General features: G+C 41.4%; 1 protein-coding gene across 5 annotated transcripts in view; it reads right to left on the minus strand.

The window, feature by feature from the left end:
- Window positions 1-1,380: 1,380 nt before the first annotated feature.
- Window positions 1,381-13,701, minus strand: part of PLAG1 (PLAG1 zinc finger) — a 50,585-nt gene continuing 38,264 nt past the window's right edge. For 4 of the 5 annotated variants that reach the window (XM_060610557.3, XM_060610559.3, XM_060610558.3 and 1 more), the window contains 3 exons: window positions 10,925-11,023; window positions 7,985-8,343; window positions 1,381-7,463 (listed from right to left, as the gene is read on the minus strand). In XM_060610557.3, the coding sequence (XP_060466540.1) occupies window positions 6,206-7,463; window positions 7,985-8,226 (1,500 nt within the window). In that variant the 5' untranslated portion in view covers window positions 8,227-8,343; window positions 10,925-11,023 and the 3' untranslated portion in view covers window positions 1,381-6,205. The remainder of the gene's footprint in view (window positions 7,464-7,984; window positions 8,344-10,924; window positions 11,024-13,701) is intronic. The other variant, XM_060610562.3, reaches the window with a different exon arrangement.

The raw sequence follows: 13,701 nt of genomic DNA on the forward strand, positions 1-13,701 counted from the left end.
ATCACCTTCTTTTTATAAAGCTGATTTCTTTGGAATACCCCTAGGACTTAGCACAAAGTGGTGCCTTTTGCTGAAGAGATGTTTGATTAAGGAAAAGTGACAGCAGACCGCAAGCTGTCTACAGCCAGACTGAACCTCTGCCTCCCCTGGATGGTAAACCCTTGGTATGAACTTTTGCATTTAACGATAACACAAATGAAAAAGTCTTTTAACCCCACTGGGTCTAGGAAGCAATGAACAAACTGCGTTTCTAATGACTTTTCCATTAGGGAGATTATACCTTGAGTGAATTAATCCCAAACGTACTTTTTCTAAGCCTTTGTAACTAAGGAAAGCATCGTGTTTTGATCGACGGTCCTTGAAATATTTCGTATGCACGAACTTAAGTAAGAATGTCTTGAGCGTTAACGTTAAGAGTTAACAAAGAAACGCTTTTAGATCTTCTGGAATGAAGTACGGGAAAGGAGGAGGTGAGCCTTAAATCGGGAGAGCCAAAGGTATAAAGAGGGACTTTTCCTCTCACACCGAAAGAGGTGACAAATTATTTCTACAATTGGTTCTGCTCAGATTACTCACTGAATCTTCCGACCATTTCTCTCTTTCTGAAGCTGCATTACCGTTTAACCGGTGAGTTTTAGATGAAGCGGTGTGCGCGTTTCGGTCCAGTTAACCGTCACGGGAGGGTTTTCGGCAAAATTTTAGACGAAGAGCCCCCAGGGAACCTCCGAAAGGATAATTTACCGGAACCGGCCGACACTTCGTGTGAAAGGAATGCTGAAGACCAATCTTAGGTCACGGGAACAAGAACCATTATGGGTTTATACATTCTAATGGCCTTGTGGGAATTCTTTTTTCTGGACTCTCACCTGGATTAAAGTTTTGGTGCATGATATTTCGACTGTTTTTTATTCACAGTTTCTATCCTTCCTTGAAAGGTACAAACGTTTTCCAACAAAACAAAAGAACCCCTGGAGCTTCACATTTCCTTTCAACAACCAAGCACTGTCCTCCAGCCAGCTACTAGGACCTTAGGTTAACCCCAGGAGAAAATCTTTAAAATTCGAAGCGAAGGAAAGGAGCTTTACCCAATAGAAATCGATCCTCTATTAAAACTTCAGGAAGGGCTACATTATCTAAAGCCATTCTAGAATTTTATTCATATATTCTGTGGAGTTCACATATCTTTTTCTTACAGCAAACATCACACTGTAGGCCACAAAAAGCTGCAGTACTATTGTTTAATTAGCAGCAAAGTAATATTTTATATCTGGGTAACTGGACAATAAATAGCCTGCTTCTTTGGATGTGGATGTTTAAAATGTATCAGTGCAGCTTCATAATGTGATTGCTATTTTACAGAGCTTATACACACACAAAAAATACGATCTTTGTCTATATTTTATACAAATACAACAGTAGTTTGTGAATACATTTTAAGTACACGATATACATGATAAGCCACTTGATTTCCCCATATCACAGAATAGCGATTTTTAAATGCAAGAAAAATATACAAAAATTCAGCCTGGAATGCAGATTTTTCTGGTCTATTCTGACTCACACCTTTATCATTAGAACATCTTGAGAGTACTAGTCCAAACACTTTCTCGTCAGCTAAAAGTACAACTTCAGCAGTCCAGCTTATGCTCAGGCACGACGCAATCCATTTCCTAGTGGATTCCCAGTTTTTGTTAAATTCAAAGGGCTGTTAGTAACCTACAGCATGTTCTTCACTCCACACCGTATTACGAAGCCCACTTTTCACTTTTGAGTAATAGTCACCTCGCAGACAAAAGCTGGGTTTGTTCCGGTAACATTTGCACGTCCCAGATTTCCTTTTGCAAGTGCACGCGAATACATTGTGGTGGGTGCCGTAAAAGTCTGTTCATGACAAATTGAGTCACAGTATAAAAATATATTGTACACCTTTACGCCTAATGGAGTCCTCTTGTTTTCCTATGGATACAAAAATATGACTGAACGAGACAGAGAAGTTTGTAGCACCATGAAGAGTTGTATCCCAAGTTCCATTAGCAGCATGACCCAACATAATACCGAAGGAGTGTTTCTGAGAAGATAAACATTCATTCTGGTTCGTCTGTACCACTGAAGCTTATACAAGGAAGTGTTTCGTACATTAGCAATGGTTCTTGTCATTTCTAGAGCTAGAGCACTTATCAAAAGACACTGCCTTTCCATCCTCAGAGGGCTGATAATGTAGAAGGGGCTAAGGGGGATGAGGGCCTACGTGTGCCTTTACCAATGCCGGTGGCATGGGTCTGCTCTACGTGATCGAAAGGGCGCCCCGGAGGGTTCTGAGCACAAAACTACACAACACGACTCGCGTGGATCTAGCTGATCACAGCAAGACTATCTGTGGTGTAGGCATGGCTGCTGACACCCTGTGAGAAAAAGAAGACAGAGTCAACTGAGGCGCTACTCGTCAGAGACAACAGTCTGCCATTGCTAATGACGAATGCTCGCCATTTAGAAGATCTCCTCCAGCGTCACGTGGATCTCAGTAGGCTAGAAGCAACTTGGGTGAACTGGTATTCTTTAATTTACATACTGGGAAGACAGTGTGTTTTGAGACACGTAAACCTTGTAAAAAAATAAACCATTGTAAAACCTTATGAAAAGACACACACTGATTCTGTGCAATATAGCAAATTGATAAGAAAACACTGTAAAAATGTACCTGTTTAAAATACCATCTACCATTTTTGAACACAAAGCATTATATATCAAAGGCCTACATATATATCATCTAATGGCACTTGAAACAAATTATAATAAGTCTTAAAATAAAAGGCATAACCTATAAGAAAGTTTCTGTAAAGGTTTAGATTCGTTTTGAAAGTGCTATATCTTGTAATATGTGTAGTATAGAGGTTGACCAAGCTCTATTTTTTTAAAAAAAAAAATATTGGCCTATATATGTGTATTGCTTACTAGATGAACGATCCTGAATTATGTACTCTTTTAACATTCATTATTAGCTTAATAAAGCAGTCAGCTCTGGCTCATGTTTCAGTCAGTATATGGTTTTTAAAAACCGCTACTGTCCCAATTAACACAATATATCACTATATTCCACAAATGACTAATAAAGCACAAGCAACAAATAGGCAGAAATACACAGCCTGGAAGAAACACGAAATGAAACGAAAAAGTTGCACAAAGAGTGATGTGTGATCAGCCAGGACGACCGGAGTTTTGCAAACTGCACTCGGTAATAGGAGTTTAAAATGTGAATTGTAACAGTGACCACTTTACTATGAAGATGATATTTGCATACATCAGTGGATAATATTGCTTACGGTGCCAAGACCCTTCCGCACTCGTGCTTCTGTGTCTGCGGATCGAATCTGTGCACGCGTGTGGAAGTTCAAACTGAATGAGGTTCAATATCTTGTCTGAGGTCCAAATTCTAAGAAACTGAATTATTTTTACGTTTTTCCTTAATCCCTTTTTTTGCTTTTTCTTTTTTTAAACCAAGCAAAGGCACTACTAGAAATGTCAAGGATGAGGCTTCTGGCCACGGGGAGAGTGAAAAACAGCATTGGCAATCATTATTTTTAACACATCCGGGTGATGTAAAAACACATGTCCACTTTTCTTTTTCTAGGAAAAAAGAGCCAGTTCTGTGTTGCATCCTTGTTAGACCGTTGTGCAATTAAAGTAAATGAGGCTGCCTCGTGTTTAACAGAAATTCTCTCCAAAAGGGTCTGGTGACCAGTAGAGTCAATGTGAAAAACAAGAGAGCTGAAAGTCCCTCTTCCTCGGAAGCGTTATTTCAAGTCTGTGAGGCAGCAACAGGCAGAGAGGGGTGTTCACGTGAATATTAAGACTCTACAATTCTAACCCAGGTGCCCTGAAAGAAATGCCTCCGTGTATCTGAATTCCGTGCAGGGCGAGAATTAGGCTAAGAAGATATACACGCATATGGTGCCATTCCCCATTTCCAAAATGCTTTGCTGCATAAATCCTGGTACTCCCTTTTTAATCGTTTATGAGCAGTGACATACAGCCTACCAAGGCCAGCGTCTCAGGTCATGAATTTGACTTCTCCTGAAGCAAATTTTAGACAAAGTAGTGCTTCCACGCTTGTATTTGTGACGTTTACTTAAAAATAGGTTTTCTATTTATTTGTGCTCTGTCACCAATTTCTTTTTCCTTTTTTTTTTTTTAATGGTGATTAAAGCAATATTGAACACTAATCATTCAACTAATGATTTAAGTAAGCAATCTGTTTCATAGAAACTAAAGGAAGCAGTAATAAAGCAGAGCTAAAAGCCTACTTTCAGAGCAAATAGTCTCCTAATCAAAAGCTTAGGAGCAGTTTGAAAAAAATTTTAAATGTATTTCCTTATTAACATATATAATTTTAATGCCTTTGGAACACACTTTTTATAAAATGTAATTTTTAATAATAAAATTTAAATACATAAGTATAAAAACTACTGCTCCTAGAATTTAAAAAAAAAATAGGAGCATGATAAAATATCAGGAGCCAAAGCTCCCTTAAGAGAGCAACTCTGGTTCTATGAAGTGCGATATATGTGTGTGTGTATAATATATATAGTGAAACCCCCCCTTTACATTATTACAATTTACATTTTTCCACAAATTATACTACTCCCAAATATTTTAAATAATGTATTATATTCCGTAATCTGCACTCATGTTTAGAAATTCTGGGTAAACATCGCAATCTGCAGTGATAATCGGCGCTGTGAGTGAAAAAAAGAAGCTTCCGTACAGGGCTCATGAGTACTCAGAAATATTTTTCTTCTCTTTTTCTTTCTTTTTTTTTTTTTTTTTTTTTCAAGAGCTATACACTCTTCTATAAACCTTCCCCCTCCTACCCACCCCAACAGACAGGGTCCCCAAATAAGGCGTCAACAAGTGCTTAATAGATATGTTTCTTAGGCGGATGTCCCAGCTAACACTTAGAAGAATATAATGTGACCTTCAGAAAGATGCTGGTGGTTGTCTACTAGGAGGAAAGCCCATAAGAACTGCTGCGTCCAGGGAACACACTCTTCTCGATCGTCGCTTTCACGTTAAGTAAGAGTGACGTGAGCGATATGCTTTGACTTTACGCCTCAAGAGGCTAGTTTCCAACCCTGGCAACAGGGGACATGATCCCTAGACAGGTTCCCGAGCCGAACCAAGTGCTTTACATCACACATCTGCCTTCTTCTATCACGCCATCCAAGAAGAGACGGTCCGCTCTGGGATAAACACACCTAACACCTGTGTTCCACAATGGCTCTCGATTCTGGGCTGTGGACCGACATTTTAAAATAGAACCGCTGACCGCACTTGACCCACCCTTTGGCCACGAAAGGCGGAAGGGATTAAGGGGCCCAGAGATCGATCCATACACTGACTCTGAGGGGTCCCGTGCCGTAACGTGGCCAGCACTATTCAATCGGAAAGAGAGCAACTTTGAAACGTGGCAAAAAATATCCTGTGTACTGATTTAAGGCCAACTACTGAGTAACATGGAATGCTGTGTCACCTTCCCAGGAGTCTTTTTTTGCTATAAATACTGGTGCTTTGTGTTTAGGTTTCGTTTTCCTTACGTGTGCATAATAAAGACAGCAAAATATCTGAGCCAGACAATAGCAAAGTCTTCAAAATATACTGACCTGAAATTATGGTATAGCTAAAGAAACATCTATCATCTCCCCAAACTGGATTCTTAATTCATTTGAAACATTTGCTTATGAATCCATTTAGAGACTAGTAAAAATTTAAAAACTCTCAGGTTATTCACATACATTTTAGAAAATTTACATCCTATTGCAAAACTCTTTAACGAGCCAAATGTCAAAAGGCAGAGCCATGGTTATTGGACAAAACTGGACATTTTAAGATCTAAAAGTAATTTGAACGTGGGACTCGTTAAGACTTTACCGCTACTGATAACAATGGCTCCCCTAGAGGAAAAACCGTCTTAAAACAGGACAATTGGCAGTGAGCGCGGACAAAACCCCCAGGTAAACAGAACTGAACGCAAACGGTTCCGAAGCTCACTTATAAAAAGCTTGTTTCTAGGTCATACCGGCTTAATGAAAATCGGTACTGTACAAAAGCAGAAATGTTTATGCTGTTTTAACGTAGGCACTAAAATACAAACGGTCACCTAAGGCAGGGCTACACACAGATTTCTGCGCTCGGGCCACGTCGTGGACTCCTACTGGAAAGCCTGATGGAAACGCGGGAGCGTGGTGCTTGTGCTAAAGCTGCTCGTGAACGCTGCGGACAGCGAGTGCAGGGAGCCGAGACCTATAGTGTTTGCGGGATCCTGAAGATCCTGGGTCTGGGGGGGCAGCTGAGACACAGAAGAATGCGCCTCCTCTTGGGAGTAGCTCATCCCGAGGCTCCCCACCGACAGAGGATTATAGGGAGGGCCGTTTAAGGGTATGAAATTAAACAGCTGGGAAAAGTCCAAGGCTGGTGTGTTTAGGGGGTCGCTGATGGAAATCGAGCTTTTTGACAGGGACAGGTCCCCTGCGCCATCATCTAGGGAGCCGATCTGAGGATCCAGCCCCAGTTTAGATGATGATGCCTGGGACTCCTGGGATGAGGCGGGCACGCCGCCTTGCAGCTCCATCACGTAACTCTCAATTTCCCCCTTTAGCGGCTGCTCTTTTTCAGGAATCGAAATCGCGTATGAGGTAGAACCGAAGGGGTATTTGAAAGAAAGGTGGTGAGAAGGGTGGACAGCGTCCATATCTATCGGGCACGTCATTCCCAAAGGTAAAGTTGTGATCATCTGGTGGGCGGGTCCCGAGCTCTGCATGGACTGAAACGGAGTGTTGTAGAGGTTTAACTGCAAAGTGTTTGTGAATGGCTTTGACAACAGTTCACTGGAAGGCAAGGACATCACCGGAAGGAGCTCGTCCTTGATAGGCACGGAAACGTTGCAGGTGAATGGATCGAGAAAGTCCACCGGTTCCGTCTTGACCTTCAGAAGTTCTTGGTTGTGACTCTTCTTCATGTGGCGAGTCAGGTGATCCTTCCGCCCAAATCTCTGTGCACAGTACTGACAGAGGAAGTCCTTTCTTCCAGTGTGCACCACCATGTGTCTCCGGACGTCCTTCCGGGTGTAGAAGCGGCGGTCGCAGTGCTCACACTGGTGCTTCTTCTCCTTGACCCCGCCGGACGACTTGCCCGCGTGAGACTTGAGGTGCTCAAGCAGCACTCCTGTGCTCTCGAACGTCTGCAGGCAGACCTTGCAGGTGAGGTCACCGCTGGTGGCGGCGTGCAGGGCCAGGTGACGTTTGAAGCCGAGCTTGGTGTTGTAGTTCTTGCCACACTCTTCACACTTAAACGTCTCTTTGTTAGGGTCGTGCGTGTGCAGGTGGTTCTTCAGGTGGTCCTTCCGGTGAAACATTTTCTCACAATAATTACACTTGTGGGTTTTCTCAGGAGAATGAGTGGCCATGTGCCTTTGAACACAGACATATTCTGTAAGTACCACGACACGAGTGCTACGGACTCACTTTTCAAACGGAAGCTACGCTACTACGCTACGCCAGAAACTCCCTGATTACGGACGCGTCTTAACTTAGCATGCGCCACAAGGACAGTCACTACCCCTCGGCTCCGCAGGACTCGAGCCGTTTAAGTTGCCACGTTAGTTTCTGCCGGTCTCTAGCTACGACTACGAAAGCAAATGAGCGAGCCCGCACATACTCACGTAAAACGTCCGTACCCTTTTCTGGCAATTTCTTTGTACGCACGGAAAATTCTACTCTCATTAAGCATTGCATTTACCAAAAAATCCAAAGACACTAACACGTAAAAGTATGTGGCTCAGAACGCTAAAACTAGCCCACGTCTAATCTACGTAACATTTCCTCTCTGCAAAGCGGCTAAAGAATGTGTATACAGATATATACGTTTACAACGGCTTCAAATGGCCAACATAATAGAAAATATAATCTGAAAGACAAATAGAGTTTAATACCTTTGTAATTTGTACTTAGAAACAAAGGCCTTGGTGCAGTCTTGTTGTATGCACTTGTAGGGCCTCTCTCCTGTGTGAGAGTAGGAGTGAACCTTTAATTTCTCAACACTGTTAAAGGCCTTGTCACACAGTTGGCAAGGGAAGTTTTTTCTTGGTTTGGTTTCACCACGCTTACGTTTCCCTGAAGGGACTTTCTGGGTATCTCTTACTTCTGACAAATCACCAGGAATGACAGTGGCCATCGCAGCCTAAAGCAGGCCTTCTTGTTGGACACTTGGGAACTGCCCAACTCCACTAAATGATTTAGCTTTAGGTGGCTTCTCAAGTTTCATGTGGTCGTAAAAGAAAGCAAAAAGGGACTGGAAAAAAAAAATAAGAAACAACTAGTTTGTAACTAAATTTAATTTTTAAAAATTTTACTTGCTAAGTGATGCTTTTGAATTCAAAAAGGAACCATAAAATGGATTCAGCTGGTCTAATGTAATATCTGTAGGTTTCTTTATATTCGCAAAACACATCTTAACGCATTGCTCAGAATGAACAGTTCACGCACCCCCCTGAAATTCTACCTGACAAATGATCGTACGTAGGGAAAGCAGCAGTGATTCCAGGAGCTTTCAGGAAGCGTCAAAACACGACACTAAAAGTGGCATTATTAAGCCTCAATTTTGACAAGGGATCAGACAACAGAAATCTAAGAGCGTAAAAAGGTTTCTGCAAATATTTTTACCGTGGAAAAAACCCCTTTAGCCTGGGCAAGCCAACTCTGGGCAGACTCCGTGTTACCGAAAAACACAGAGAAGCAACCGGAAACTCTTATAGGCACCCTGTGAGCCATTTAGTTCACGGAGGAAGTGCTTAATGCAGACACAGGAGGCCTGAGAGAGTTGGAGGCACCACCCAGGGTGGAGATTTGCTCTCTATTATCACACACAGAAGGATTTCCGAGTCAAGAGGAGAAATGACTTCTCTTCTTGAAATCAGAGTATCTGATGAAGTTACACTGAGGCGAGTGAGGATCACGGCTCCCGATCATTCGGGGGGAAGAAAGATTGGGTCGAGGTACTTCTTCCTTGCCTTCTTGCACATCACAGAAAAGCATTCTGTTCATCGGGCACCCTGAGGTTAGTGGATGAGCCCGAGTCATCAGGCCTCTCCAAGAGTTGAGGGGATCAGTCTTTGGCACACCTGTGACCCGTGGGTGGCACACCAGTGAGACTTTTGGCTTGGAGCACAATACCTGTGCGAGGACGCATCATTGTGGAGGTGTTTCGGGTAAAAGGTGTGTCAGAGCTTCGATTCGTTATGGGTGCTGTGAGGAAGGATGAAGTGTACGTATTGCATGGCAAAGAGTAGGTCTACTTAAAAAACTTTTTTAAACTGACTGAAAGCTTTGAAAATTCACGGACAGGAGACAGTGAGTATTACCGACTGTATTTCTCAGAGTAAGGAACCAAGTCCCCAAAGATCCACCTGATATAAAAAGAGTTAAAGGATTCCTGCAGGTTCCTGAGTGCCAGTCTAACAGCTCGCTTCTAAGGGGCACAGAAACGATGAGACCTACAACCTCTTTTAAAAAATACCTGCTTTTTAAAGTGAAAACTGAACGTCGCTAAGTGACTGTTACCAAGTACTGCTCACTTGGACTTCTCATGCTATGATGTATTTCAAAAAACAACGAAAGCCCGTTTCTTTATACCCCTTGGGTTTTGCCATCAGACTCATTTGCCCTTACGGGCCGGATGTAGCATATGGACTCCTGCAGAGTCCAGTTATATTTGGGCAGGGGCTCTAGATTGAATCTAATTTCTGTGAAACGAAGTGCATATTGGACTAGATCCCACTGTATGTGAAGGGGGAGGCTGTCCCTAAACAGGCAAAACGGGGCAATTATTCACTCATTTGCTAAAAAGCAAAGCCTGTGGGTAAGTTAACCAGTGTGTGCTTCACGTATACTTTCTTCGTCAGCAGGAAGACACAAGCAAGGCCTTCCTTCAAGCTGTGCAAACTGTCTGCATGCCTTCTGCTGTTTAAAAGTGACATTAACACAGTCAACACAGGTGACATTACTGATGCTACCACAATATGCTCTCCCCGTTTTAGAGTTTCCTCATCTCAGGGGCTTGTTCTTTTCTGGTTATATCCTCATTCAAGAGACAGCTTCTCTCTCTCTCTCTCTCTCTCTCTCTCCCTCTCCCCCTCTCGCCCTCTCTCTCTCTTTCTGTCTCTCAGAAATATCTACACAGCTGTTTTGCTGTGACCAGCAATGACACTGTAAATTGGGAGAAAGCACTGTGCCAACGCAGGACAAGACAGCAATTCTGACCACCTCATTTCCTAACATCACGCTTCCATGCACTTATTTAGAGCACTGTGGGAAACAAGCTGATAAATGTTTCGACTGTAAAATCAACACGGAATGCTACGTATCTGAGGCCCTGTTTATAACTACTATCTGAAAATATTTCAAAGACTGGTCATATGTGTCACTGTTGTGTTTAGAGAGCCAAGCATAATGGGCAGAGAATTTCAGTTGAGAAAAAAATGGCAGCTTCTAATAAAAAAAAAAAAAAAAAAAAGAGTATGAGAAGTACACCATGAAACAATACACAGACATGGATTATATTCAAGGTGGTGATACTCAATATGGAATAACAAGTGAATTTCACCATCTTTGGATGTACATACTGAGCAATGAAGAACTGGAGATTTCAAATATTACACGTTTCTAAGACCAGCTGAAGTTTTTTCATGGCTAATAATATCTTTTCATCTCAACATATTACAAAAGTCAAATTACTTACAGGTGCATTTAAAACGATAGGATAATACAAGGTCGTGTTCAACATGGAATAAAAGCCCACCTTCACAATATGCATATCAATCTAATGCTTTAAAGAGACATGCACAGAATGGCAGTGATTCCTGTTCAGTGCCTACCTGGTGACAGGTGGAAAGAGCCTCAGACCTTGATCTCAGCCAGTCCCATTGACTCTTCGTGGAAGAGAGCGGAATCCAGTCCTTCCCATTTTGGCCAATCTATGAAACAAAAAATAAGAGTGGACTACACTCTAAACGGGACCGGCACGTAAGTGATAGAAGATAAAGAATGAGAGAATTGCAATTTCATGGCACATGCTTACATTCCATACTCTGCTGATAAGTCATGCATTAATTTTCACCAGTTGCAAATTTGTATTAGTTCTAAGCACGTTTACATGACCAAATAAATGCAGAAACAAAAAGTAAAGTAGTATTACCTACATAAATGGCATTGTGTGATGCTGAATGACTCCCCACTTCTTTCCCAAATTCAATTTAATTTTTTAAATCTAACTTGCCTACTGAGAGAAATGGATGTTAGAGTCGCTCTTTGTAAACCGAACCGATCAGCATTTCGTTGAGCTTAATACTAGTACGGAAGAGACGAACTCAGGGCATCTGGGACCTCACCACAGGACAGCAGACTCCTGAAGCCAGCACCTTGTGTGCCCACAGTGCACACACTTGTGGGCTTCTCGGAGCTACACTCCGGTCACCTGCAACACCTGCCAGTTTATTTCTCGGAATGCTGCGCAGGATGGCTGAAATGTAGCGATAACTCTGTGCTCTTTGGATCTCAAAAGCATGCAAGGGAAGTTATACACAGGTGGGCCGCAGAGGCATCAGGAACGGAGCGTCGCTGGGTTTTAAAAGGTCACTGTCGAAAGATCTTCAACGTATCTTTACAAAATGCCTATTAGCATGATCTTCAGTAAACTGAGGACATGCGCAGGAAACAAATCTGTTAATAATTCTCGATTGTACAAGTAAATGTGAAAAGAATGGTCAAGAGGCAGAGAAAAAACTAGGATTCTCTACTGTAGCGACTACAGGGCACAGAGAGATTAATAAACTCTGAATATTTGAAAGGCGAATGTTCAGCAATCGTGACTGTAAGAACACGAGAGGGGTAACAGAAATCAAGCAGTTAAAATATAGTAGTGAAAGGATTCCCTAATGACAAGTTAAGTGAAAATAATTTTACTTAACGTTCCAAACACAAATCTAATTAATTTCCCCTGAAATCAAATGGTCATACTTTTAAAAGTTTGTTGTGTAAATAAAATATTTACTAGAGGACATTCAAGCATCATTACAAGACTACTAAAGGTACATTTGAAAGCAGCATTATTCTCATAGTTTAAAAAATAAGAAAAATAAAAATTGTGACTAATAAAAGATATTTAAAAAGTTAAAGCGAAAGCTCCATTCTTTTGGAAAGCACAGGACATGCATAAATGGAAGAACTGAATTCTGCACATCAAAATTGCAAAATAATAAAATTAACTTTGTAAATACTTACTTGCCCAGGGCACATACTGAGGTTTTGGTAGGGTAGTTAAGCACATGAAAGCCTGTTTTGTATATTATGTTATTTCAATAATATAAATACCTTACAAGTGCAGAGTGTTTTCATCTCTATGATCTCCCTGGGACTCAGTGGACCTGAGAGGTGGATTTATCATCACTGCCATTTTAAGGGGAGAGGCCCAAAGAAGCTGAATATCCTGACAGCACGTATGTGGTCAAGAGGTGGCAGAAGCCCTAAAATTCCTTTTTCGCTCTTATAGGCCTGTGTTCTAGGAGGAGGACGGGTCGGCAAACGAGTTTGCCAGTGGATAAATCCCGTGGTGACACTTAAAAGACAAGACCAGGGAACAGTGCTGTTCCCCCGATCGGAGCTGCCAGTACGATCCCCCCAAGGAAACAAATAGAAGACTTTGCTTCTTTTAATAAAGGCAGTTTTCGAAGTAAATTTTAAGTAATTGCAGCAACGGTTAAAATAACAACAGCATACCTATCTGGGTGGATGGTGGTCTGGGTAGGAAAAAAGTGTAAAAACCAAAGTGGACCAGTAAACAATACATTCATGTAGTTTTCCTGACCAGGAGAAATTTCGTTGCATTTCAAGTAGATGCATAAAAATTTCATGGACGCTTACTCTTCAATGTCATTTATAATAAAAATCCTTTAGAGTTGAAGTATGTCAATAGTTTAAAATCTGAATCTTGATGTGAAATATTACTATTTCAAAATATTACATATTTTACAGTCTGAAATAAAATCATAAAGCCATCATTTTCATTCATTCTATCACAAAACATAATTCTAAAGTCACAGTTAATTTCCTTAAATTCAGTCTATTTTGGGCTCTTATGAATGACCAAATAATTTCAAAGGGCTGCTAATTATTTCCTCAGACAAAGGAAACCAGCAGCTGGTTAGACTTCATTATTATTGAGCTTGATAAACTAAGCATTAAAAAATATACAGTTCGCATTTATGTAACCCTAACTAAAAGTCAACTCAAGTTACTGCTGGGTTCTTTTTTACGGGAACAGGAACAACTTTTAAAAAGTATTGTAACTACCGTTCTGAAAAGTCTGCAACAAAATGTGTACTCCTATCTTTCTTTTTTGTGCGTCAAAGAGCGGTTACCATGTTCTTCAGAGGATTACAATTCTCCTTTGCCTTGATCTAAGAATTGGGAAGCCAGGTAGAAAAGGTACATCTACCCGTTTCAAATAGAAACTAACACCTCAGAATGCCCTTCCAGTTTTTGCTGGTGGTAAGAACGCACGTTTTTTTCTAGGGCAACTTGCACACATAAAAACAGCGTACACACACATGTTCATCTTCCTATGTTTTACATTCTAAAACAGTGACTCACACGG

Source organism: Panthera onca, chromosome F2, assembly GCF_046562875.1.
Source record: "Panthera onca isolate mPanOnc1 chromosome F2, mPanOnc1 haplotype 2, whole genome shotgun sequence".
NCBI lineage: Eukaryota > Metazoa > Chordata > Mammalia > Carnivora > Felidae > Panthera > Panthera onca.